Source organism: Bos mutus, chromosome 18, assembly GCF_027580195.1.
Source record: "Bos mutus isolate GX-2022 chromosome 18, NWIPB_WYAK_1.1, whole genome shotgun sequence".
Taxonomy (NCBI): Eukaryota; Metazoa; Chordata; class Mammalia; order Artiodactyla; family Bovidae; genus Bos; species Bos mutus.
In genome coordinates this window covers 23180982-23207506 of record NC_091634.1, presented here as the reverse complement: position 1 = coordinate 23207506, position 26525 = coordinate 23180982, and the positions used below count along the sequence as shown (strand labels likewise).

The 26525-nt window shown below is 44.3% G+C and overlaps 3 protein-coding genes across 6 annotated transcripts in view; 2 read left to right on the top strand and 1 right to left on the bottom strand.

The window, feature by feature from the left end:
• Positions 1-8079, top strand: part of PHLPP2 (PH domain and leucine rich repeat protein phosphatase 2) — a 63350-nt gene extending 55271 nt beyond the window's left edge. For all 3 annotated transcript variants that reach the window (XM_070388049.1, XM_070388048.1, XM_070388050.1), the window contains 3 exons: positions 809-1003; positions 2342-2573; positions 4912-8079. In XM_070388049.1, coding sequence (XP_070244150.1) covers positions 809-1003; positions 2342-2573; positions 4912-6066 — 1582 coding nt within the window. In that variant the 3' untranslated portion in view covers positions 6067-8079. The remainder of the gene's footprint in view (positions 1-808; positions 1004-2341; positions 2574-4911) is intronic.
• A 358-nt stretch (positions 8080-8437) lies between these two features.
• On the bottom strand, positions 8438-26497 carry MARVELD3 (MARVEL domain containing 3). 2 transcript variants are annotated; one of them, XM_005899525.2, is made up of 3 exons: positions 25966-26497; positions 22936-23063; positions 8438-13304 (listed from the first exon to the last, which is right to left on the bottom strand). In XM_005899525.2, the coding sequence occupies exons 1-3, from the start codon at positions 26349-26351 to the stop codon at positions 12667-12669; spliced, it is 1152 nt and encodes a 383-aa protein (XP_005899587.1). In that variant the 5' UTR covers positions 26352-26497; the 3' UTR covers positions 8438-12666. The 2 variants fall into 2 exon arrangements, with proteins under 2 accessions (XP_005899587.1, XP_070244155.1); XM_070388054.1 differs by lacking the exon at positions 8438-13304 and adding an exon at positions 16294-17819.
• The window catches only part of TAT (tyrosine aminotransferase), a 54040-nt gene continuing 53979 nt past the window's right edge, over positions 26465-26525 (top strand). Inside the window, exon 1 of the mRNA XM_070388051.1 lies at positions 26465-26521. The gene's annotated coding sequence lies outside the window, so the exon portion shown is untranslated. The remainder of the gene's footprint in view (positions 26522-26525) is intronic.

Below are 26525 nucleotides of genomic sequence, written 5' to 3'. Positions count from 1 at the left end.
CCCAATCTAGTATGACCCCCCACTTTGTTAGACTTTCCCCAAAGTGATCCAGCCAAACCCAAATCCTGTACTAGTTTTTTTCCAGTACCCGCTAATATACTCCTGAGTCCCATGGTGTGCTTTCTCTTGTTGTTACATGATAAACCCAACTTGTTGAGCTCCAAGAGTGTTGTACGCTTTGGGGAAGTCTTTGACTAAAGAGTGTTGATAGTAGGCCTTTATCACTACTGAGAAAAAACATCTTTCTAGCCTTCTGTAACATTGAAGTGAAGTGAAGTCGCTCCGTCATGTCCAACTCTTTGCAACCCCATGGACTGTAGCCTACAAGGCTCCTCTGTCCATGGAATTTTCCAGGCAAGAGTACAGGAGTGGGTTGCCGTTTCCTTCTCCAGGTCTGTAATACATTACAGAAGGTAATTATATTACCTTCGCAATATTACATTGCTAAGGTAATATACACTGCTCCTGAATGTGGCTGAATTCCCCCATTTCTTATGACATCAACTCTTTAAGATGTTGCTTACTTATCTTCTGTGTAACACTTTTTACATGTGTAGATGGGGATTTACCACTATTCTTCTCCACTCTCAATCAGCACTTAATTTTTAATTTTTTAATTTTTGGGGGGCACCACATGGCATACAAGATCTTAGTTCCCTGACCAGGGATCAAACCTGTGTTCCCTGTGTTGGAAGTGCATCCTAACCACAGGACTGCTAGGAAATTCTCTTCCTTTTTTAAAGAAGGCTCCCTGGAGAAGAATGCTTTGCCAACGACTTTCTCTGTCTTTCTTCTGTTTCTGTGATAGGTTATGTGTATCTGCTCTAGCTGTGGATAACTTTGCAGAGGGGGTGGGAGCTGTGTATGGCATGTTTGATGGTGACCGGAATGAGGAGCTCCCTCGCCTTCTCCAGTGTACCATGGCAGACGTGCTTTTGGAAGAGGTACAGCAGTCAACAAATGACACAGTTTTCATGGCTAACACCTTCTTGGTATCTCACAGGTAAGCAGGTGGGCTGGTCTGGGTCTCAATTATAAGTACAGGAGCAAGGTGAGATCTTGATTTTTGTCTCATGACCGTTCTGTCCATCAGCATGGAACATGGGGACTGTGGCTCTTTAAAGAGCCTGTGGGAGCCGACTGTTTTCTCTCTTGAAACCAAAGGCTGCTGAGAATCTGGAAAGCCCAGACAGCATGTGTAATAGGTTATGTATGTATTATGTGCATTTCGGGGAAGGAAGGTGGTTAAGCCTCTATAAGATTCTCCTAAGGGTCAGTGATCTACAGAGGTTAAGCACTCATCAGATTCTTGTTTTTAAAATACTTATTATTGAGGATTTACCAACTAATCTCCTCGCTGATGCCTAAGCCACTTAAAGGCAAACACCCTATAAACCAAACTGGCTAACAGAGCATCTTGCCCAGCAGGTGGGCTGCTTAAAGCATACGTACAACTGAGAGAGTGACCCTTGGCATACTCAAGGTTCAGATGGAACAGCCTGGAGCCCAAGCTGGTTTCATCTGTCATTATAACACAAAGATGTTGGGAAAGAAGTCTATTTTTCAGTAATAGAATTGAGCCTAGGGACTTGGCAAAATAAAGCATTTGGGAAAGGAAACTCAATTTATGAAGCATTTCCCAAGAGCTGGGCACAGTTTCAAGCATTTTTCATACTGTATCTTTAATTTTCTAAATAAGCCGAGGAGGTGAGTATTTTAATCGGAAAAATTTCTTGGAGCATTAATTTGCTGAAGATCTATAGCCCATAAATGGGAGAGCTGGAATCTGAAACCAGATCTTTCTGATAGCATCTGCTCTGTGCTTAGCATTGTGTACCAAGTGCTGGGGGTTAGGGGTAGACAACATGTGCATGGGAGAAATAGAAGGAAAACTGTGGGCCTTCTTTTGGGGAACTTACAACCCAAGTAAGTGGTTCAGAGTGTTGTTCTAGGACCAGAAGCCTCAGCATCACCAGAAGCTTGGTGGAATGTAGATTACTGGGCCAGCCCTTTGCCCACTAAATCAGAAACTTAACAAGCACTTCAGATGATTCTGATTTGCTTCAGTTAGAAGCCACTGAGTTAGGTCATTGCCGATTATGATCAATCAGAAGCAGCAGAGAAAGTTACCTCTTCATTGCCTTCTCTGCCTCCACCCTTTTGGTAAAATTTTTTAGCTAAGAGTAGAAGGCAAAGCTCTCTTCACCATCATCACTCATATCAAGATGGATGAGGGTGAGGTGGGTTCATGGTCAACAGAAAAACGAGGAAGTCTTGGATATGAAGGACCGCTGCTTTCTTCTAAAACTAGCCATTTTCATTTTCTTTTCTTTCTAAACAGGAAATTAGGAATGGCTGGCCAGAAACTAGGCTGTTCAGCTCTCCTTTGTTACATCCGTCCTGACACTGCCGATCCAATGAATAGCTTTAGCTTGACTGTGGCTAATGTTGGCACATGCCAAGCAGTCCTGTGTCGAGGTGGGAAGCCAGTGCCACTCTCTAAAGTCTTCAGCCTGGAACAGGATCCAGAGGAGGCTCAGAGGGTGAAGGACCAAAAAGCCATCATAACAGAGGTAAATCTTACTCTCCACCAGTCACTTCTACTCCTCGAATCTAATGAATGCTATTCTACATAGAACAACGAAAGTCCATTTTATTCCTATCAAGCCTTGTAAATTGTACTCAATCCAGATAATAGTAACAGAAGACAATCTAATGAGCAGCTAATGACTAGCAGAAAGAAAGAGCAAAGTAATTAGAAATGAAAAATCCTAAATTGTGGTCTTTAGACTTATACCTAACATGTAAAATAAATGTAAATGTCCCCCTTGGTTAATTTTCATCTGGTTTTTTATTCCAAAACACAAGAAGAAAAAGTTTATAGTTTGACATCCCTGTTCTGAAGTGCAAAGTTTCACAGTAGTTTTCCTGTTTATGGCTGAATATATTCTGGTATTGTTTTGTTTGTTTTTTTTTTAAATAAAGAAGCATCAGTATTTCTAGTATTTCATAACTCTTCTCCTTTTTCAGACATTAACATAGGACTTTTGCTTTCAAAGAGACTTTAGCAATTACATGTAAACATTGTTTACTACAAAGCAGAATTTTGTTCAAATCTTCTGCCCATATTTAATTGTTTATTTCTTGACTGTTGAGTTCTTTGTGTATTTTGGATACAAGTCCTTATCAGAAATGTTTTGCAAATATTTTCCCAGTCTGTGGCATGTCTTTCATTCCTTTAGTAGTGTCTTTTGCAGAGCAGAAGTCTTTAGTTTAATGAAGTCCCACTTACCAATTTTCTCCCTCATGGGTCATGCTTTTGGTATTGTATTTAAAAACTCATTGCCAAACCCAAAGTTACCTAGATTTTCTTCTGTGTTGTCTTCTAGAAGTTTTGTCTTTTACATTTAGATCTGTGATTTATTTTGAATTAATTTTTTTTGTAATAAGTATAGCTTGCTCCATGTCCAGATTTTTTTTTTTTTTTTGGACATGTAAATGTCCAGTTGTCCCAGCAGTAAATTGCCTTAGCTCCTTGTCAAAGATCAGTGGACTCTTATTTGTATGGGTCCACTTCTGGGCTGTCCTGTCAGAATTTTACAATGAGGACTGTCTAAAAGATTCCATCCAAGGAAGCACAAAACCAAAAAATTATCCTGCTAATGTGGTTGATGCTATGAAGATTCTGGAACTATGATCTTAGGAGGGTCTTTCAGTCAGAACAAGTGAAAGATAAAAGATAACTTTTTATTTGATTAGTCTATTACAGAATTTAATTAATGCTGTTAAGATTTTTCTTAGGGAGTCCTAGACAAGTAGGAAACATTTTTATAATTATAGACACGTATTGTTTGTTACCTGCTTAAGTATTATACTTTTTGTTTTGTTTAACCTTCACAATAACCCCCATGAAAGAAGTGCTTTTATTTTTATTTCACAGATGAGGAAAATAAAATTACAAATTTTTAGAGTTTGTGACAAGTTCTGATAAATAAAGGTGCCGGGATTTTCACCCAAAGAATGACTACAGCTATGAAATTAATATATTGAGGGCTTAGGTGGTTTTGTTTGGTTTTCTCTTAAATCAGTATGAAGCATCTGGCAGATGAACATGCCTAGCTTGCAACCAGGGTTATTCCTTTTCCTCTGAGTTTAGAATTATATCATTCTTGATACGACCCTTAGAAAGTAGGTAAATTATGCCATGGATTCAGACTTTCCTTTTCTAGGCCAAATAACTTCAGGGATTATTCAGTGCTTTAGCTATAAAGATTCTCTTACCCAGTTAATATCTTCAGTCCCAACTTTCAGTCCCAACTCTGCCTTTGCTATTTATTTATTTGGCTGTGGTGGGTCTTAGTTGCAGCATATGGGATCCAGTTGCCTGACCAGGGATCGAATCTGGGCCCCCTGGATTGGTAGTGTGGAGTCTTAACCACCGAACCACCAGAAAAATCCCCCAACTCTGCTTTTAAACGAGAAGTCATTTTTAGTGACCCATCTGAGTTTTGGCCCCTGCCAGAATATGAGTGATGGAGAATTAATGATAGTTTTGCTTATTATTTTCCTAACAGATGTTTCTCTATTTAAGAACATGCTGAGGCCTATACTTAATGTTAGAGCAAATATCTTTTGAGATGGAGGTGCCTTTTAACCACTTAATTTTTATTGGTTTTAACTCAGTCCTCTCAACTATTTGTGGTATAATACCCATTTGATATTCTGTCCTTTTGGAATTCTATACATTTATTTCTTGTAAATCCACTTAAAATTGCACAGACTCTAGGAGAAAACCATATACCATGTCAACTCTATTCTGTTGTAGAGCCCTAAGTGTTGTGATCTGGAAAGATGTAAAATTGTGTGTCACTGTTGCTTGTTTCTCAAAGTTTGCATTCTGCTTATCTCTAGGACAACAAAGTGAATGGGGTGACCTGCTGTACCCGGCTCCTGGGCTGTACATACCTCTACCCTTGGATCCTCCCCAAGCCCCACATATCTTCCACTCCACTCACCATTCAGGATGAGCTGCTGATTCTGGGAAACAAAGCGTTGTGGGAACACTTGTCATATACAGAAGCGGTCAACGCAGTACGCCATGTGCAAGACCCATTAGCAGCTGCCAAGAAGCTGTGCACATTATCCCAGAGCTATGGTTGTCAGGATAATGTGGGGGCGATGGTGGTTTATTTGAACATTGGTGAGGAAGGCTGTACTTGTGAAATGAATGGGCTCACGCTCCCAGGTCCTATGGGATTTGCTTCAACCACCATCATCAAAGACCCACCCAAGCCGACCACTCCTTCCTCCAGTAGTGGTATTGCCTCTGAGTTCAGTAGCGAGATGTCCACTTCAGAAGTGAGTAGCGAGGTGGGGTCCACTGCTTCTGATGAACATAACACTGTTGGCCTGGATGCTGGCTTGCTTCCGAGGCCAGAGAGGCGCTGCAGCCTCCACCCAGCACCTACTTCGGGGGTGTTCCAGCGCCAGCCCTCTTGTGCGACTTTCTCGAGTAACCAGTCTGACAATGGCCTGGACAGTGATGATGACCAGCCGGTAGAAGGGGTCATAACAAACGGCAGCAAGGTGGAAGTAGAAGTAGATATCCACTGCTGTCGGGGGAGGGATCTTGAGAACTCGCCCACCCTTCCAGAGAATTCTCCTGCCCCGTGCCCTGAGGACCGTTCTAGAGGATCGTTATTTGGGATCCGAAGACAGAACAGTGTGAACAGTGGCATCCTTCTGCCAGTGAGCAAAGACCGGACCGAGTTACAGAAGTCTCCCTCCACTTCCTGTCTCTATGGAAAGAAGCTCTCCAATGGCTCTATTGTACCCCTGGAAGACAGCCTGAACCTCATCGAGGTGGCCACCGAAGCACCCAAGAAGAAAACCGGCTATTTTGCTGCCCCCACTCAGCTGGAGCCGGAGGACCAGTTTGTTATACCTCGTGACCTAGAAGAAGAAGTGAAGGAACAAATGAAACACCACCAGGAAAGCAGGCACGAGCCTGAGCCCAGTGAAGAGGATCGGACCGAGCTCCCGGAGGAGTTTGACACGGCACTGTAGTCTTCCCCCAGGGGCCATGGCATCGCGCGAGGCTGCATGGTGTAGGGTAGGGGACCCTGCCAGGGGCGTTCTGCCTCTGTATCTCAACCACAGATGAGAGGGGGCTGGATCTCGGAGGTGGAAATGGTGAGAGCTGTCAGGGTCTTGCTCTGGATAAGCTAGTCAACACCATCAGTGTTAAGTTTCATGTTTAACCTGCATAGGGATCCCCAGGTTCCTGGGGAGCAGGTGGGCATTACTCTGTATCAGTCTTGCCACCTGCCGTTAACCCTTTCTCTCCTAGGATAATTTTGAGAATTTGCCTGCCTGGGCAGGAAAGGGACTATTTCTGTGGAGGAATAACTGAAGATTGGTTCCTTTTACTGATTGCTGCTGATAGATCTCTGTGACAGAGAAATCACTTTCTATCTCAACCTGATGGGATGTGATGTGTCTAGTCACATGGCTTTTCCTTCTTCTCTACGAGAATACAGCCTATTGAAATGATGTTTATTGGAAATGTAGAACCAATCAAACAGATAATTTATGTTTGTGATGTAATGAGAGCACTTTCCACTGACTGTGAACTTTTTATTTTCAAATCTGCGCTCGAGCCAGTCTTCTTAGAGGCAGCCCAGATCCTTTGTCCATAGGCAGGATGATCATCGGGAGTTGGGGCCAGCTGTGAGGGTACGAGGAAGGGCCCTGGGAAATGGACTGTTGGATGTCAGACTGTGAAAGTTCGTGAGAAACAGGGGAGTAGGATCTTCTTTGGGGGATGAAGATGGGGAAGGGGTGAGGAACAAGACTACTTCCCCAAATCACAAAAAGAGAATAACTGACAAATTCGACACCTGATAGGAATCTCCCAGAAGATCACAAGAGAGGCATTTGGGGATTGGCCTCTTTCCATAACATGAGGTGGAGATGGCAGTCAGCCTTCTAGTACGCAGGGCCCAAGGCTGATGCTGCTGCTCACATCCAAGTAACCTTGAGTTACAGCAGATGACTCTGAACAGACTGAGGCTGAATGAGCACAGATGGATGGATAGAGCTTCCAGTTAGACAAGTTCCTTCTCTCATTCTCAAGCCTAGAGATGGTTTTCTAAAACATGAGGAGTGAGTTGAAGTTTCAACTTTTAATGGTTAACAGAGTCTTCTGAAAATGCTTATCCACCTCACATGGCTTCACAGTACTGGGCTCAAGTTCTGAAAAACTTGATTGAGAAAATCCTAAGCTTACAGAAAACCTGGTTTACTGATTTTTTTTTTTTTTTTTTTTTGCACATTCCATGTAAGCCTAGCAAAATGCAGTTCCTTCCATATTTCTGTTCCATTGCCTTTTCCTACAAAGTTTTGACATTGCTTAATTTTACCCAGTGGGGAATGTGCTTTGAATTTTTAGAATACTTTGACAATTGAAAATAGAGTAGAATCATTTTTAATCTGTTTCATGAGAAATGAAATGTTAAAGATAGGGTTGATCTATACATACATATGTTGGGGGTTTTATTTTAAGTTTTGCTGAAGCAGTAGTAGAAAACCAGTGACCTCTCCACAGATAGTTAGGTATCCTCATCTTCTCAGAGGTCTGTACCCATGTGTATGTGTCAGTGGGGTACACACTCTTGGAAGATACCATACCAATGAGTGTCTGGTGTTCACCCTCTCTAAGATATGAATTTGAGTTCCCAAATTGTCAGGAACACTTTTTTCTGTGTCAAACTACTTGTTAGCTACTGAAAAATTTTAGAACTCAGGTCTTGATTTGAAGTGAGGAACATAATATGGTTCATACAAAGTTCAGGTGCTGTAAGAAAGATGGGAACAATAGTGTGTTGCCGCCTTATTTTTTTATGGGAAAATGGGGGGAAAATGAAGGAAAAATGAAGGGAAAACCCAAGATGATAGTGATGAAAATTATTTTGGGACGATACCACTTTAATAGTATAGTCTTTTTAAAATTGTCCTTTATCTGTGAACTGTTTCTTGTCTCTTTGTTTCCCACCCTACACTAATTGGAACCACTACAAAGCCCAGTCATGAAACTACTTAACTGAAAGTAAATGTATTTACTTTGTAATCAGAAGAACCTTCAAATTCCCAGTGTTCTTTTATGTTTATGTCCCAGGTTTATGTTCAGGAAACGTTAGGTTGTATGAAAATCTTTAATATAGGCTGTACCAAAACCGATTGCTCTTTTCTTTTGTAAGTTCCTTTGATTCATGTCCCTCTATAATTGCTATTTGTTAAAACAGAGGATGAAAAGGCCATAGCCCATCACCAAAAATACACAGAACCCTCTTGACCTATGAAGTCATTTACACTTACTGTGTGAGCTGATTAGGTTGTCAGGTGGTAAAAGCCAGTAATCTGTCTCCAGGTGAATGTAATCTGCTTCCCAGGACTTTACCCAGAGGACACGTTCCCCAGGTGGGCAGAGGCCTGTTGATCTCTAGCCCAGAGGTCCCGGGCTCTGCACGATACTCAGGTCCCTGTGTGTACCTCCCATTTAATGGAGCTGTTTAAGAGAGTTTCTGAAAGAACATCACTCCTGCTTATGGGAGTAGTCCAGGAGTCCCATGGAAGAAAGAAAACTATACAAGTCTTGGCAGCCATGGTATTTTTATTCTTATCCAGATGGATTGGAAATGTATTTGAAAATTTGAATGCTAGTATGTCATAGAGCTACCGTGATACCATAGAGTCATTGAATTATTACTCCTCATTCAAGTGAGGGCTTTCTTATACTACTGTAGAGTGTATGTGCAATAAGTTGATGAATTCATTTTCTTGATGTATAGAAGAGCCAACACGAGCAGCTTGGTAATCATTGGGTGCTATTTTAATTGTTTGTAGCGAGTGCTATTTTCTAGGAGATGGAGCCAGTTAGATTTGGCTGATCTGCTGAATATCAGATGATGCCCTTCTTTCCATGTCAGCTCTCAGCAAAAGCAGGTACTTGGAAGCCACAGGCTCCCCTCCTCTGTCTACTCAATAATCACTAATGAAGAGACCTCCACAAGGGAGCACTTGGCTGTTGTCGATAAACATACCAATTATTAAATAGTCTCCAAGCCATTCAGTGATGTCTGCAGCATCACTCTAGAACTGTCTTGTGTCACTTTTTTACTTCCCTCTGGGCGGGGCCTCTCAGACTCCCTCGTTCATGGAGGCAAGTTAATCTTTCTCTCCAGTTAGTGACTTTTGCCCCATAGTTGGGTAAGCACTTCCTAGACTGAGAAAAGCAGCTACAGTAAATCCTGCTCTGTTTCCCTCATTTGGTGACCATTCAATCACACATAAGCTCCTTGTATTCTAAATTTCATGCACTTCTCCCAGACGCTATAGGGTTTTCTCTCACTGTTGCCAGTGGAGGTCATCCAGACAGTGAGTTCATATCTTATGGTTTTGTGCAATCATTGTCGTATTGTAGTCCTAAGACTCATTATAGTGTATTTTTGATATTTTTGAAATGTGTTAAATTTTTTAATTCAATAATATGAGCCAGAGCATGTTGCAGCAAATCTATTGTTTGTAAAAAAAATAAAAATAACGATAACAATAATAATAAATAAAATAAAATGGAATATCTTTTTCATGGCTTTGTTTTAAAATGGAATACCTGTTATTTTATAGGTACTTTATTTTAGCATGAAACTGTAATTTTCTCTAACTTGTATGTAGAATTAGTTTCTTAACCAAGAGCACCTTTAGGATTTTTCTGCTTTTTCTTGCTTTAGGGGAAGATAAGTGAAATCACATTCCATGACAAATATGAAGCTATGAGTTAAGGCAAGAATAAATATTTTTGATCACCTTTTAAGCTGAAATAGCAATAAAGTTTTTTACATTAAGAAATATTATATTCTGACTTGGTTTATATGTTTAAAGAAATCCCAAAGACAAGAAGCATGGTCCTTTTTCCCATGCAGGTTATTAGCTGATGAAAGGGAACTCAACTTGTGAATAATCTACAGCTCCTCTTAAACCACAGAGCTACTGATGATACAGTGGAACTAAGTGGATAATCTGGCCATCATGTCTGTCCTAATGGCTTTGGTGTTAGACTTTAAGGCTGTGGGTTTTGGCTCACAATACCTCTGATCTAGGTAAGCCTCTAAATTGTTTCCCTTCCCTCTCCCTATTGGTTGTCTCCCATAATTTCTGGATGTCCAGGTAAGATTAGCTACCTCTCACTCCAGATAAAGACCCAGTTGAAATAATTTTGCAGGTTTCCTCCTCATTTAGCAGAATTTATTACACCTCCCAATGTGCTGGGCCCAACGCCGCCATCTGCTTTCATACCTCAGTTCCATGACACACAAACCCACCTATTCCAGGGTGGCATAAGTACTTAATGTGACATAATTTCCCTGGTACATCAAACACAAGAACACAAGTCACTCGGAACACATTTCAGTGTGTAATCCACGGGGTCTAAGTTTTGCCTCTGCTACTTAAAAAAGATTTAACTTAAGGCAAGTTCATCTCCCTAGGCACAGTTTTTTTCTCGATGTTAAATGGAAATAAGAGTCTCATCAGCTGAGTTAAAATGAGATGATGCCAACAAATACTTCTTAGGTCAGCACTGGACCTGGCACTGAGCAGTCGTGACAATGAAATGTCAACCATTGGGTGAGCCACTTAAGCCTTCCTGAGCCTTCGTCTCATCTGTGAAGTGTAAGAAACCTTGACTGACTGACCTGACAAGTGATAGTAAGGCAAGTTTGGCTAAGGCATTTTGAATGTGGTGGAGTGTTACTGTAGTGATGAGAGGAGCTGAATTGATGCTGTATAGCTGGGCCTGGGCATCATATGGGGGTCACAGAGGCAAAAGTCCTCATATTCCCAAGCCCCTGACCCAGACATGGCACAGATCTACTCAGGACATAGTTGAGGGGATAAATCCTAGGTGAGAATAGTGTGTGTTCGGAAGTTCTGGTGGGGGGTGGGGGGTGCTTGGGGTAGGAAATGGGTTGTTTGATTTTTGCTGCTGTTAAACCTGTCTTACCACTCAGTGAAAACTGCCAGGGACTCCAGCCATTGCCTTGGGCTAAGGTGGTGGAGCGGAAGCTTCATTCTGTGGCATAGGTGTTTGTATTTTAAGGTCACAGTGTGGACTTCTAGTTGATTGTTTTCCTCCAAGCTTTACTTTTTGTAAAAGTATAATCTAGATTTTTTCCCCCCGTTTCTGTACGAGGTTTAGTTTTGATCCTTCGCCTGGGATAGGTTTTACAAGAATTAAGAGTAGGACGGATTTAAGAGGTGAGAGGAAAGATGGTATATTCCAGGGAGAAGAGCTAGCAAACATGCAGAGTAAAAATGTCCAACCATGTCAGAGGAGATGATGTTGACAGTTGTTTTCATGGTCATTTTGGCATATGTTGAAACAGGCTTATGTTGGCTGATTTCGAACTGTATAGACAGTCTGAGATTTATGTCAAACTTTCTGTTTTTAGAAATGTACTAAAAATTCGGTTTGAATTTATTTAATCTCATGAAAATAAGTTAGGAAAAAAGATGGCAACTAGAAAAAAAACTACATAATAACATTTCTAGTTGCATCCCACACGAACTGAATATCTGAGACTAGTTGTAAAGTATAAGAACAGCTATAAAACTTTAGATTAAAATTATCAAAAGAACTTTATTTTTGAGATTCTGTGTTAATGAATTGTTACATTATGGAAACAATTCAGGATCATGAAGAATTGATAATTAACCTTTGAAGGCCTAATCTGTAGGGCAGTGGAAGGGATGCAGAAATAAAGATGCCTCCAATATACCTGTATATTCCAGGAAAATCATCTGCTTTATCTTTGCATTCAGCTGTATAACATGTTTTAAGAAGTTTATGAATTATTTCTCACTGTTTGGAGGCCTCATATTTCAGGAAATGATAAAATCTTCCAGGAAAGTGAATTCCAATCAAATAACTTTAGAAAGAAACTAACCTGGAAAGGTAGCAAAAACCATCTTCTCTGAGCCCTAACACAGGAATCCTGAGGAGGACCATGCATGCTAAAAGCACTTGCCTTCAGGTATCAGGGATCCAGCCCCCCATCTCTAATAGAGGAAGGCTTCTGGGGGTCATGGCACACTATCTTATCTAGGGGGCAGGAGATTTTTCTTCTAGGGAGAGAGTCAGAATGGAATTACTCGTTTGAAATCTAACCACACAAAGGCTTTAAAATCACTCCCCTGGGATCATATACAGGGGGAAATGGCATGTTTTTCTTAATGACTTTAGTTCAGACAGGCAAGATACTTCTACTGCCTGCTACTGCCTGACGTGTTATTTTCATCTTTCAGAATTCCTCTGGCTAATATTTAAGCTATTATTATTACCTTACCATTTGGCAAGAAAGCCAAACCATAAGCATATATGCAGACTTCCTAATGTTTCTCTTTGTAGTAAAGGTAGAGGTATTTTTTGCACGCTCTCAGCCAACAAAGTCATGGATAGAAAAATGGGACGATCATCTAGCTTTGTATTGGTTCCAGAGGGAGCATGTATGAAATCAAATATGTGAAAACCACATCCGTGTAAAGTGTGATTTTAATGGACCCATCTTTTTGAGAGAAACAAGATGGGTTGACTTTAGGTTCCAGTGGATCTCAGAGTACTCCAGACCACACGTATTCTGGTGCATCATTGTAATTTCTCTGCTGTTCCTGGCTGTCCTTGTACTGCTTCTGTTCTCGGTAGCTCCGCAGGGCCAGCACCACGCTGGCGCCATACATCACCACCAGAAGACAAGCAAAGGTGGCAGCTGCTCCATCAGTGCCTGCCAGCTGGCAGTTCATCCAGGTGAGACCCTTGCGGGCATAGACCCTCTCTCTTGTCCTGCAAGTGTCTGTGGCATTGATCTGCAAGGCTGCGTGGAGGTAAATGCTGATGCCCACGCAGTAGCCCACTGCTGCCAGGAGGCTGAAGGCAGCCTCCAGGAGGAGCCACTTCCCCGGCAGTTTGTGTAGACTTTTGGCTCCTTGGAGTAAAACACCCAAGGTGAGGACACCGAGCCCCAGAGAAACAGCCACGCCGCCGTATATCAGGGGTGCCCGGAGGATTGTGTACTGCTGGTCCAGCTGCCGAACCTGCTCCAGCTCGGTGCCCTCAAATGGCGAGTAATAGTTGTTCCCAAAGCCGCCGCCGCTGGCAAAGCTGGCGCTGAATCCGGCCAGGACAAAGTAGGAGGCCACGATACACATGAGAACCATCCCATTCAGTATCACCTCCACTATCTGTATCACACCTAGGAGGAGAGAGATGGGGGATTTAGCGCTGATCACTCACCCAGGAAAACTCCCTAGGTCAGACAAGAGAAATAACATCGGTGAGCTGATTGTGAGGACACAGATTCAACATTAACATCCTTGGTTTTGGGGGGTTTTTTGGTTCATCTTGGGGGGGTGGGTGCTTTCTTTTTGGCTACACCATGTGGCATGTAGAACTTTCCTGACTAGAGATCAAATCCATGCCTCCTACAGTGGAAGCACGGAGTCTTAACCACTGGACCTCCAGGGAAGTCCCCGTTTTTTATTTTGTTTTAGCACTTGTGTTTGAAAAATCAAAATGCCACTGTGGAAAAAGTTTTGGCAAACTACACATACACTTAACCATGTGACTTTGCAACCTGTACCCCTGAGCATTCATCCTAAAGAAATGAAAACCTAGGTCTACACAAAAACATGTACATGGATGTCAGAGCAAACCCAAATGCCCTCAATGGGCGAACAGTTAAACAAGCTGGTACAGCCCTCCCAAGGGGAAACTCTACTCAGCGGTGAAAAGGAACGAGCAGTTGATACTCAGAACAGCTCGGATGGATCTCAAGGGATTCATAATGAGTGGAAAAAAGAAAAAGCCATACTCTAAAGGTTACATACTGTATGATTCCATTTACATAACAGTCTCAAAATGAGAACAGATTCATGGTTGTCGGAGGATGGGGATGAGTGGGGGTGGGGGACGGGAGGGGTGGGACTGTGAGTGGGGGAGCCAGAGAGACGCCTGATGATGGGGTAGTTCTGCAACTGACTGTGGTGGTGCTCACACGAATCTGCACGTGCGATAAAACCTCAGAGACCTACACTCACACAGATTCGAGCGCATATAAAACTGGTCAAATCCTAAACAAAAGCTCTGAAGATTAGCAGTTTCCTGGTTGTGATACTGTACTACAGTCACCATTGGGATAAACCGAGTTCATGCCATGCAGTGCAGTACTGTGCTGTATTAGCAGTGTTCCGTGAATGTATAATTATTTCAAATTTTAAGGTTTTAAAATAATAGAAGTGACATAAAAGGTTGTAAACTGAAAAAAAATTCACCCATGTCACTGTCCACCGTTTTCTACCCCCAACCACTTTCAGTGTTTTCTAATACAACTTTCCAGCATTCCTTTATGCAAATAAAAACATTCAAGTCTGAATTTCATCCCCCCACCTTCCCCTGCGAGTGTCATTGGGACACCACACACACTGCTCTGCATCGTGCTTTTTTCACTCATTCCTACAGATGTTTTCAGATCAGCTCCGACAGGGTCCCCATGCCCTGTGACGTGGCCTCCAACCCCACCTGTGGGTGGACCAATCTACTCAACCAGGATCCTATTGCTGGATACCTAGCCTGTTCACCTGGGGGGTTCTTCCAAGTTTAAGGAACCCACAAATACCACGAGGCAGGAGACACCAGCAGGTGAATGGAGATAAACGTTGTCTTGTCCAGAGTCACCTTTCACTTCTCCTTGAAGGGGACCTCAGCCTCTCGTGAGGTATATTCCTGGGAGAAGGTCTCCTGTGGTTCCCTCAGGTGTCAGGGATGAAAACAAAGAGGAGGCATAAGAACTTAGAGTGGGAGTGCCGGCTCACTTCCCCGCTCTTTGCTGCCTTGTGACTGTGCCCCTCATTGGCTCTAAGCCTCAGATACTTCATCTGACAAATAAATGAAGGTAATGCCTTCTTTTGTCTGTCTTATCCCACAGGGCTGGGGTGAGGCTCAGATGAAAGCAAGTATGTGAAAATACCTGGAAAATCGTAAAATGTTATGCAAGTGGATGGTGATGCTACCCAGTAACATTTATAAAATGAAAGAGGATTAGTAAGAGTAATTTAGGAAATGGGACAAGCTTATGAAAAGCATGAATTCCAGAAATCAGAAAAACCCTCTAATACACAAAGGGGTACCACAGTGTTTATAAACTGAGCAGCTAAACACCAGTGTGTCTACAGTACTTAGGCAACAGCTACTGGGCTTGCTGATTCTATCTCCTGCTGGGCCCACACAAATTCCAAGGAGGTCCACAGGACAGAAGTAGCAATAATTAAGGACTCTGAGAGCTGAGAAGCTACATTCCTCTAATTTAAATCTGAAAATAACATCAGGCCAGAACTGCATACTCCTACCCCAGGCACCATAAACTACTGGCTTCTCTCTCCCTACAGCGAACTGACCCAGAGATCATTCTAATTCATGGAGAGTAGCTATCTCCCCTAACCATACCTTTCTCTGCCTTGGTTTTCCTTCTGCATGCAATTAATCTCTCACCCTCTGAAGGGAAGCAGGAATGCTGTGTTAATACAAGATGTGGGCAGCCTGAACCTCTCCTTCTGGGACAGAGAAGTCATAATACACAGAGCACATATCTGCCAGCCTGGAATGGACTATATCTGGATCTTGTCAATCACTCCATTGACTACAACAAGCAAGAGGAATAACGGTCTGTTGCCGGGTCCAATGATGAAGAAATATGGCCACTGGGTATTACTCAGAGCACTGGCCTACCTGGCTTTGCTGAAAACAATGAACAGGTTCAAGTATCTCCAAGCATGCGGTTAGTGCAGAAAGATTCAGACATCAGGAGAAAAGAAAAGGGTGGCCTACTAGGAGCCTGGTGGGCTACAGTCCATGGAGTAGCCATGAATTGGACAGGATTTAGTAATTAAACCACAACCACCACTAGAGCCAGCAGTTAGGGATAAGCTGTAGAGGGAAATGAAACCTGAAACAAATAGATTTTTGTTGTAAAATAGCATCTTTTTTGGGTGAGGCTGCTTTTGTGGCTAATCAAATTAAAACTCTTCTCCAAAAGCAAATACTGTTAATACTTTCTTATATATTCTTCAAGAAGCTTTCTAATCATATACAAGCAAATATATGTATTTCCTTTTGTAAACCCAAATGGAACTCACCTTTTAAATGTGCCAAGTAAGGAAATAATATTATAAATGTAAAGAGAACCATCACCTCCAAATCAAAATTTTTTCTTTGGATTTTTATTGGTGTCACATAAAGCAAAGAACATATTCACTTGTACCAAGAATATATTATAATGGGCTATAAGTCCTAATTTAACATGCAGTAAGAACCCATGAGGTTGTCTGGCCAAAAGTAGCATTCTTCTGCTGGGAAAGATTTTACATTCTTTGATTCTGGATGGATCCTAAATTCTGGTTGTCGAGTTGAATCTGTTGTACAATGGTACATTTACAAGAGGTACAAAAAACATATTGAGCTTTCAAGGCCATTGTAAGGGGGCTTGTTAGAAAACCTCTTTTGCAACCCAGTAAAATAATCTGATTCCTCCTTCTTCAGCCCACGTCTCCTCCAACTTAAATCTCACAGAAGTGGTCTCCCCAGTATCCCCACCCGCCCTCACCCAGAGCATTAAGGAAGTGAAGAACCTAGAGTTCAGTGAGGAAAAAGTTTGAGGCTAATCTGCTTGAGACAGCTGTGTTTAGAGGACTTAAGGCTGAAATGTTTTTTCATGTCTATGTGGCTTTTCATGCACATTGAGGATAAGGTTCTTCAAGTACCCTTGGTTATCTGCCTTTATTCAATCAAGAGTGCATTTTGCCACAGCACATGCCTTTTCCTTGTGGCTCCTAGGCTCTGGTTTTGGTGTGTTTTTATTGTTTTATTTTCATCTTTGTTTTTTAAAGTCATTTTGGTCAGTCCCTCACCAACAGAGAGCTCCAGAACCAGGGTTTATTACATCAAGTGGTGCTGTTTCAAGTACCCTGGAATTCAGCCCAGCAAACCAAAGCTGGACTGTTTACCTCCTGAGGGCTGGCAAGTTCTACAACAAAGCATTCCACGGAAGACGGTAGTTCAGAGTAACTTCCATCACCCAAGTTTGGCAGAATGTTTTAAAAAGCCTAAAACGCCAACATTTCTGCAGGCTTCTCCTTCAGCTTTCTGACCTTTTGGTAACCCCTGATGGCCAGCGCGGCCCCCACTGCAAAGACCCCAATGCCCAGGGCAGCAAAGATTCCAGCACCAATGTCTCCCCCATGGAAACTGCAGCTGAAGCCACTGTATCCTTTGCTCTGGTACAGCGCCTCCCTCTCCTTGCACACGGGAGAGGCGTAGGCAGCCGAGAGGTTGTGGAAATAGAAGTACAAGGCCGGGATGTATGCCCCGGCAATAAGCATGTGCAGCACACCTTCAATCACCAGCAATGGGGGGCAGTGCCATGGCACCCGCAGAACGCCCAGGATGAGGAGGAGGCAGCAGAAGGCCATGAAGGCTCCGCTGCAGGCCATCGCCACAGTGACCGTGGGCAGCTTTAGCTGGTAGAACTGAATGTCCAACTGCTGCGCTTTCTCCCCGTCAGCACCACTGAAACCACTGTAAGCCCCTCCATACTGGTAGTAGTAAATTCCCCCCAGGCTGGTGATGCCCGTGAAGCCCCCCGTGGAACTGTAAGACACAGAGCTGCAGGCCAGGATCAGCAAGTTCAGGAGAACCTCCAGCATTTGGCAGCAGGCTGCAAAAGAAGGGCGTGTTACCATTTTGAGAGATGCTGTTTTACACTTGAAGACTTCCACCTCAAGGCTTATCTTCCCCGTGGCAGCTCATGCCAGAGCCAGCTCCTTCTTCTGCCCCTTGGAAGGCCTGAGCAGCCAAAGCTGCAGGATTAGCACTAGATGGTAGCAGGGAGCCGTGGCCTCCAGAAATTATGTCAGAGGTACTTTGGACTGAAAAGGGTAACCCTAAAAACAGCAAAGCAGCCGGTCCAAGTGGCTGCAGGACGATGAGGGGAGAAGTCAGGCCAGGGAGCAGGAAGAAAGGTGTTGTTTATGGAAGGCAAGAAGATTCTCTGCCGTAGCCCTGCCCTGCCACAAAGGCTGAAAAAATAGTTATGTCCTCTTTAGATGTTTTGTGGCCATCTTCAACTTGCTTCCCTTGTGGCTCAGCTGGTGAAGAATCCACCTGCAATGCAGGAGACCCCAGTTTGATTCCTGGGTCAGGAAGATCTGCTGGAGAAGGGATAGGCTACCCATTCCAGTATTCCTGGGCTTCCCTTGTGGCTCAGGTGGTAAAGAATCCACCTGCAATGTGGGAGACCTGGGTTTGATCCCTGGGTTGGGAAGGTCCCCTGGAGAAGGCAAAGGCTACCCACTCCAGTATTCTGGCCTGGAGAATTCCATGGACTGTATAGTCCATGGAGTTGCAAAGAGTCAGACACAACTGAGAGACTTTCTTTCAGTTTGGAAGAGGAAACTTCTCCACATTTGAAAAAGATTATAACATAGTGCTTAAAAATTATAATTAAGTCAGAAAAAAGCATGGAAGTTATCCATCAAAATATTAATTGCGGTTCACAAGTACCAGAGATAGGAAAGATTAAGTTAATTAATTACTGAAATATAATTAAACAGTAAAACATAACTTAATGTTCTTAGACTTTAATTCAAGAAGTAGTAGCTCAGATGGTAAAGAATCTGCCTGCAATTCAGGAGACCTGGCTTTGATCCCTGAGTTGGGAAGATGCCCTGGAGGAGGGCATGGCAACCCACTCCAGTATTCTTGCCTGGAGAATCCCATGGACAGAGGAGCCTGGTGGGCTACAGTCCATGGCATCGCAAAGAGCCAGACATGACTGAGCCACTAGCACTTTCACTTTCAAAGAGCAAATCTGGGCTGTGATACTTTCCCAGAGCTGGATTTTTTCAGGATCCTTGGCTGGACAATCAAAGAGCTCCAGCTTTTCTACCAAACCTGGCTGCTTTCCTTAAAGTCAGTTTTATTGTGATATACCTTATATACAACAAAATGACCCACATTAAGCCCACAGCTTGATAGAGTCTGACAAATGTGTATGCCATGTAATCATAATCAAGATATAGACTGTTTTCATCCTTCCAGAAAGTTCCCTAAAACCCTTTGGGGTCAATACCTCGCCCTCCTCCTCAGGCCACCACTGATCTGCTCTCTGCCATTAGAAACTAGGTTTGTCTTTCTCGAATTTCATGCAAATGGAATCATACAGTTATGTGCTCTTTTGTGTATGGCTTCTTTTTCTCTTCATAATACAAAGCTGGGAGTTGTATGTGCTGGCATGGTTCTATGGGTCAGATGACTATAGGATCAGGCTGTTGCATCTCCCTGGCTTTTTCAGAACCAGATTTTGGGCCTGGGTCCAGTTGGTCTAGGGTTTCCCTGGTGGCTCAGTGGTAAAGAATCTGCCTGCCAGTGCAGGAGACATGAGTTTGATCCCTGGAAGTTGGGAAGAGCTCCTGGAGAAGGATGTGGCAACCCACTCCAATATTCTTGCCTGGAAAATCCCATGGACAGAGGAGCCTGCTGGTCTATAGTCCATGGGGTCCCAAAGAGTCAGCTGAACAGCAAACACCAGGTGGTCTAAGCATGAAGGTGTGCTACACTTGCACATTCGCTAAGTGAAACCAAGCACTCTCAAGTATTATGTTTACACTCTGCCATTCCCCCTCCAAAATGCAAATGACATTACTGTTTTATTTAATTATAAAAGTAACACACAAGGATGGTAAAAAAAAGAAAGAAAGAAAATCTAGATGAAACAGAAATATAAAAATGATCTAAAGTCCAATCAATAAAACTGGAGAAGCCACTGTTACCATTTTTTTCTTTTGGACTTCCCTGCCACATGTGCATAATTTTTGCTGTTTATTTGTTTTTAAGTAAGAATAGGGTTCTCTTCTCTCTACTATTATATAACCCATTTTTTCACTTAATATAGTGTGAACAGTTTTTCTACCATAGCAAATATAAATATATTATTAAAGGATTATAGGATGCCATGATGAATTTAAATAATTGCGATGTAAAGGATATTTAGGCTTTTCGCAGTGTGTTGCTATATGGGAGCAGATATATGCTATGTATTTCCTAATAGAGTTTGGAGAGGCTCCACAAACTCATTCCTGTTGTAGCTTTAAATAGAACCAGAAAACAATGACCAGGGATAGGGGAGATGTCTGGTAATACGTTTTTAAAAATAAAAGCCCAGAGCCTCTCTAGGCCTTACTTGCCCCTTAAAGGATCTGGCTCACTGAGTCAGCACCTCTCTCTTAAGCAGCAGTTATGCACTTCAGGTCATTCATTCCTCTGATTCTGGCTGAATATTTCAGATCTGTTAATGAGTTAACACTCTTTGAGTTAGCCATGGTTTGAAATCTTGACATAGGCTCAGTCCCATAAGCACTGGGTAAGGATATTGAGAATGCAAGGGTAATGGGGTACTGAGAAAGCAAGTTGAGGAGCAAAATCTCCACAACTGTCCCCCTGAACCTTTTCAGCATGGTCACAAGTCAATTCCATAGGCAGTAAGAAGCCATCTCAGAACTAAACCTCTAGGCTCTGAATGACAGACACCACCACTGACTATAGAGATTATAACATTTGGAGAGAGAAATTAAATTTTAAAGGATGGTTTGCAAGTAAGGCTGCAAGCTGAATGCAAAAATTACATTTAAAAACACACACACCCACTTTCCTTGTTATACTGGCCTAATTTCCCTCTTATGATATTTTCCATTATGATTTAAGCAACAGAGGTCTAAAGGAAGAGGAAAGGGACAAAAAGGGAAAGGAGAAGCTGCCCCAAATGCAAATCGGAGGGAGCCAGGAGGAGAGCAGGTGATGTATCTCCTTCCCAGGGAACCTGTAACTCCTCATCATCCCTCCAAATAATAAACCCATAGCACAACCTATACACACAGGATTCCTAGTGATCTGATATGCACATGTAATATTTGTACTTGCTTATTATCTGATCTTTATCCTCAGCCTTTAAAGATTTTGGTAGCTGAGGAGTCTTGCCCCAAACCGTGAATTCAGGGCTTATCTCTTTTTGTCAGTGTTCCACTGAACTTCCTAAGGGTGACTCAGCCCAAACTGCAGGGTCTCCCTAAGAAGTCAGAGCCACAGCTGCCTCCCCTCTTTGCTCGTTTGCCGGGGGAGGAGGAAGTGATTTCACCGATAAGGAAAAGAAGTCACAGAAGATCTAAGACAAGGCTGAAATTCTTCAGGGGACCTTTACTCAGGTGTGCCTTTCCTGCTGAGACAAGTTCCTGGTGTTCAATGACTGCTGCTCTCAAAACAATACAATGTTGTGTGTATATACGGGTCTCTGTGTGTCCAGAGATCTTTATAAGCTCTCATTTGTTAGCTTCTGACTGCTGAGCCATCCTTTCACTATCTTGACTCAGAAACCCAACCTCTAGGCCCAAAGCCAAATAACCAGAAGCAATCAAAGCTAAATCAGGGGCCTCAAGCTCGGCCCTCTCCTCTCTCTTGGTAAATCAATCACCAAAGAAGAATACCTCTAGAAAGAAACCTGTTAAACAGCCTCTGGCTTGTTCCTACTATTTATATCATCAAGTAAAGAAGGTCAAGCACATAAACCATATCAGGCCTTAGCGTTAGGCTCTAAGTTTCAATTCCAGCTCTTCCACTTCACAGCTGTGTGACTTTGTATAACTTACTGTACCTCTCTGAGCCTCAGGAGTTGTTGAGAGAATTAAAAGCAATGGGGTGTGCCAACATATGTAAACTAGAGTAAGGATTCTTGTACCCAGATTACCTAGAGCTCTTCAATAAGAGTTCTACGTAATCCTATAACAGTGTATCTCACTGTAATCATTCCAAGGGATACTTTCAGGTGTAAGTTTCATGATTTCTCCCCCTCAGGCTGAGAAGTTTTCCCCTCTTAATCATAGGCAGCTGAGGTAAATTTCTCACCAAATCATGTGAGCCATAAGGACTCACCCTGACAAACCTGATTTTCTTCATTGTTGGCAAGGCCAAGCCTGGTGCTAGGATGGGAACTCTGGAAAACCACATTTGGAGCTGACACATGATATTATTTAAAATCACAGTTCTTCAAACTGTGGATTCTAAGAAGTATGTTTTTTTTTAAAATATTTTATTTTACCTTTATTTATTTGGCTGTGCCGGGTCTTAGTTGTGGCACGCAGGATCTTCAGTCTTTATTGCAGCATGCAAACCCTTAGTTGCAGCATATGGGATCTAGTTCCCTGACCAGGGTTTGAACCCAGGTCCTTTGTACTGGGAGTGGAAGTCTTAGCCAGTGGACCACCAGGGAAGTCCCTTAAGTGTGTTTTTTGGTTTATTAATAACACAGAACAGGATAGAAGTTGGTTCATGATGTGTGTGTATTTCTTACTGTGGGTTTCAGTCAACAACATTTAAAAGCCATGATGGCATGTTTGGGCATCAGATCTCCTGTCCTGTGGCATGAGCTCAACCTGTCTGCCATCTCCAGGTCATCTTCCCTCTCTAGTTCTGACCACCTTGCCTGATGAGCCCCACTCTGGCAGCTGGCATCTCAGAGCTGGCTCTGCCTGGAGGTCCATCTGCAGCCTGAACATTGCAGGCATGGCTGCCTCATCACCCCTAGGCATGTCCAAGAAGAAACATGGGAAACCCGGCCACCTGTTTTTTGTTTTTTTAAAACATGTGATCCTCATGCGGGTATGAAAACAAAAATGCTAGGAAACCAAAAGGGAGGTCTGCTTGAATTTTTGCCCCACCAGCTTGGACCCCTTCCAGGACCACCACCAAAGGTAAGTAAATGGTCTGCCTTCAAAATGGCTCACCTCTCCCGGTGCACAGGTATCTGCACTTGTGGCATTCCAGGAGCCCTTCAGCCTCTGACTGGTAATATACCACTTCCTGTAGTCCAGGCCGGGGGTTCGAGAGTGGGTATCTCCCTGAAGTGGGTTCACTATAACCAAACACATACATGGCCATTAGCAGGCTTCAAATTCAATAGTTTGTTCAGTATTAGAACTCTGGACACCTCATGCTGGGCCCAGAGGTTAAAGAATGCACAGAACAGAAAATCTGCCACAGTTTTCATACTCCAGAGAATTTTCTGGCTTAGTGGTTCCAAAGGGTGTTCAAACACTTGGCCCAATTCTGCTAAGTACATCACTTATCCCAGTAATTCTGAGCCCCACCTCTCATGCTGGCTTGTTGGCCTGCTGGGGAAAAGGGAGGGTGGCTATTGAACAGGTAGCTGGGAACCACTTGGGGGAGCTTTTCAGTTCATTGAGGATGGGCTCTCTTCAATACTAGTTTGCATTCAAAAGACTGATGTCCAGGCTGGGATTCTCTTCCTTCCCTTGTTACTTTGAAAAGAGGTGAATCAGCAGTAATTCTCTAGGTTCTGGTGGTATAGACAACTTTGTACATCATAGCTCTCCCTCTTCTTCTGACAGCCCTGGCATATTCTATTCTGCCCCTTCTCCTCATCCCCTACTCCCAACCTTCCCCATCACTTTATCCAGCACATCTTGGGCTTTTGTCCAAGATTCTGTGGTGAATGGTGGGGGCTGCATTCTACTACCCGGGCTCCAGGGATTCTTATAGAACACAGATCTCATCATGTACCTTTTGGGTTCAAATCCATAAAGTCCAAACTTTAAGCACAGTGCCGGAGGGCCCTTGTTCATCACTCTCCACTCACAATCTCACTTTTACAGACCCAGCCATAGTGAACTGCCCCTCTCCCTGCCCTAAAAGATGATCTGCATTCCCATGCCTCTAGATCACCGTGTCACCGTGAGAGACAGCCTGGAGTTCCTTCTCCAGAACTCAGCTTTGAGTCTGTCTCCTCCGGCAAACATTCCAGAGTCCAGTCAGGGCTCCAGCTCAGTTCTCTCTGAATCGGTTTCTCCTGGAGCAGCACATTTCACATGTGCTGCAAATTGGGCTATTTACTTGTCAGTGTCCTATGGACATCCTGAGTAGACCTCTGTAGTTCCTGGCCCTGCCTCCCATCCATTAAATACATGCTTGTTATGTGGAGCAGAGTCAAATAAATGGCTTTTGATTTTAAACCACCAACTATCTGTGAACAAAAGCAGCAAAAGTATTCCCTTCACTAGCTTTGGGGCTAGTAGGGGTAGTGGTGGTTGTGGTGGTCAGGGAGCCCAGGACACCATTTTAAAAGGAAATTAAAAAAAGAAGTTGTGGCTTCTCCTAGGTCTGCTGCTGCTGCTGCTAAGTTGCGTCAGTCGTGTCCGACTCTGTGTGACCCCACGGACGGCAGCCCACTAGGCTCCACTGTCCCTGGGATTCTCCAGGCAAGAACACTGGAGTGGGTTGCCATTTCCTTCTCCAATGCATGACAGTGAAAAGTGAAAGTGAAGTCGCTCAGTCCTGTCCGATTCTTAGTGACCCCATGCACTGCAGCCCACCAGGCTCCTCCGCCCATGGGATTTTCCAGGCAAGAGCACTGGAGTGGGGTGCCATTGCCTTCTCCGTCTCCTAGGTCAGGCAGTTGCAGCGCAGTTTGGCTTTAGGTAGGGAAACAATGACCAGTGCCTGTGACTGTAACAGGGCACATCCTTTGTTACACCTTGGCTAATTAGTTCTAGATAATTTAACATAAACTCAGGATAGTAGCTTTCCCGCTTTGTGGACACAACTGGGAGAGAGACTGGGCTAAAGCCTCCAAGTCCCATAGCAGACAGGAGCCTGGACTCCTCCTAGGGATGAGGGCAAAAAACAGTAGGTAATCATCACTCTAGTACCTGCCTGTCTCCTGGCATCTAATCTGGGCTTTCAGTAATATTTGTGGAGTTAGAACATGCAATGGGAAAAGGACCACTTCCCTAGAGAAAGAGTGGGGCCTGGGAATACTGCCTTTCCTTCCTTCCTTCCATCCTAACCCTCTCTCCCAGCTTACCAAGTCTTCTAAAACATCATGATGCTGTCACTCCACAGGCCTTGTGGGAACTCTGTTCTAAAGATAGGGATGGCAAAATTTGTTCATTCAGGAAGGTGAGGTCTGAGACAATCATGGGATTTGAATGAAGCTGCCCAGAAGGACCTCACTGACAAAGATGTGGGAAATCTCTGCTCTTCTGTGCAGAGTTTTAGTTCATTCAGTTCTTTGGCTAAAAGTCTAGCTTCTCCCAGCTGTCTGGTTTTGAAATGCGTATAGCCCTGGAAAGGGTTACACATTAAGGTATTAACTTTTCACTGGACTGACTTTATTAGGCCTGGACCTCCAGGGAACGGGGAGGCCTGGTTTTGGAAAACAGGACAAGGGTCTGAAGCCTCAAGGGGGCAGTCCTGTGACTGTGTGTGTGTGTGGTGGGGGGTGGGGGTTGTATCAGGGAGGAGCCTCAGATTAACCCCACCCACTTAATCTCCTTCCTACTCCTTCCCCTTCTGGTCCTGCAATCCTTTCTTCTTTACCTTCTTTACCGGCCCTTCCACTTTCAACGGGGAGTGGGGCGGCGGGGAGTGGAAAAGGGTAGTGGGTCTCTGCTTTGTTAACCGGGTTCAGGTCAAGAAGTGTGTGTGCGGGGGAGGGGAGAGGGTGTGGTGGTGGGCACTGTCAAGTCTTCCTTCCCTCCTTGCTGCTAAGTCGCTTCAGTCATGTCTGACTCTGTGCGACCCCATAGACGGCAGCCCACGAGGCTCCCCCGTCCCTGGGATTCTCCAGGCAAGAACACTGGAGTGGGTTGCCATTTCCTCACCTCTAAAAGCTCAAACGGGAAGAATGGCACTTTCTCTAAACCCGCTTCCTAGGACAAGTAGTCGGGACCGCAGGCGGGCCTCAGACCCAGGCTTCCTCAGGGCCGAGATCCAGGGCCCCCGCAGCCCCACCTCACCTTTCGGGTCCTCGGCGTCCGAGGCCCTCCTTCCGCAGGGGCGGTGGCTCCGGGGTTTCCAACGTCGCGGGCCAGGGGGGCGGGGCCGCGTCCCAGGTCGGCCGCCGGGGTCCGTCCCGCGTCCGACTCTGGCGGGAGTTTTCCCAAACTCTTTGTTCGCCGCCGCGATGGTCCCCGGCCCTGGGCCTGTCCTGGCGAGGTTCCCGGTTCCTCTCCCTGTCCCGGTCCCCGTCCCTCCGCCCGCCCCCGTTTCTCTCCCTGTGCCGGTCCCCGGCTCTGTCCCGCTGTCTCTCGGGGTGGCGGTCTCGTTCCGGGCGGGGATGCCGGTCTGGGTCCCGCTCTCTCGGCCGGGCCCGGGACTCGCGAGTCCCCGACGTCTGTTCCATGGCTTGGTTGCGCGTCCCCGCCCCGGAGCGACCCGAGGGCAACAATCCACAAGTTTCGACGGCAGGTGGCCAAGCTTGGGGGCGGGACGCTCACCTGCGCGCACGCGCACTAATCCCGCTGCGGCCCGGGAGAGCATTCACCTGATGACCCGCGCCGGAAGGGGGAGCAGGTAA

Excerpts from the sequence above, each read along its gene's own strand:
- MARVELD3 (XM_005899525.2), bottom strand. The coding sequence starts at position 26,351 with ATGGAACAGACGTCGGGGACTCGCGAGTCCCGGGCCCGGCCGAGAGAG. Across the intron at positions 23,064-25,965 it reads GGACGCCGAGGACCCGAAAG|TGAACCCACTTCAGGGAGAT; the intron begins GTGAGGTGGGGC and ends GTTTGGTTATAG. Across the intron at positions 13,305-22,935 it reads ATACCTGTGCACCGGGAGAG|GTGTGATACAGATAGTGGAG; the intron begins GTGAGCCATTTT and ends CTCTCCTCCTAG.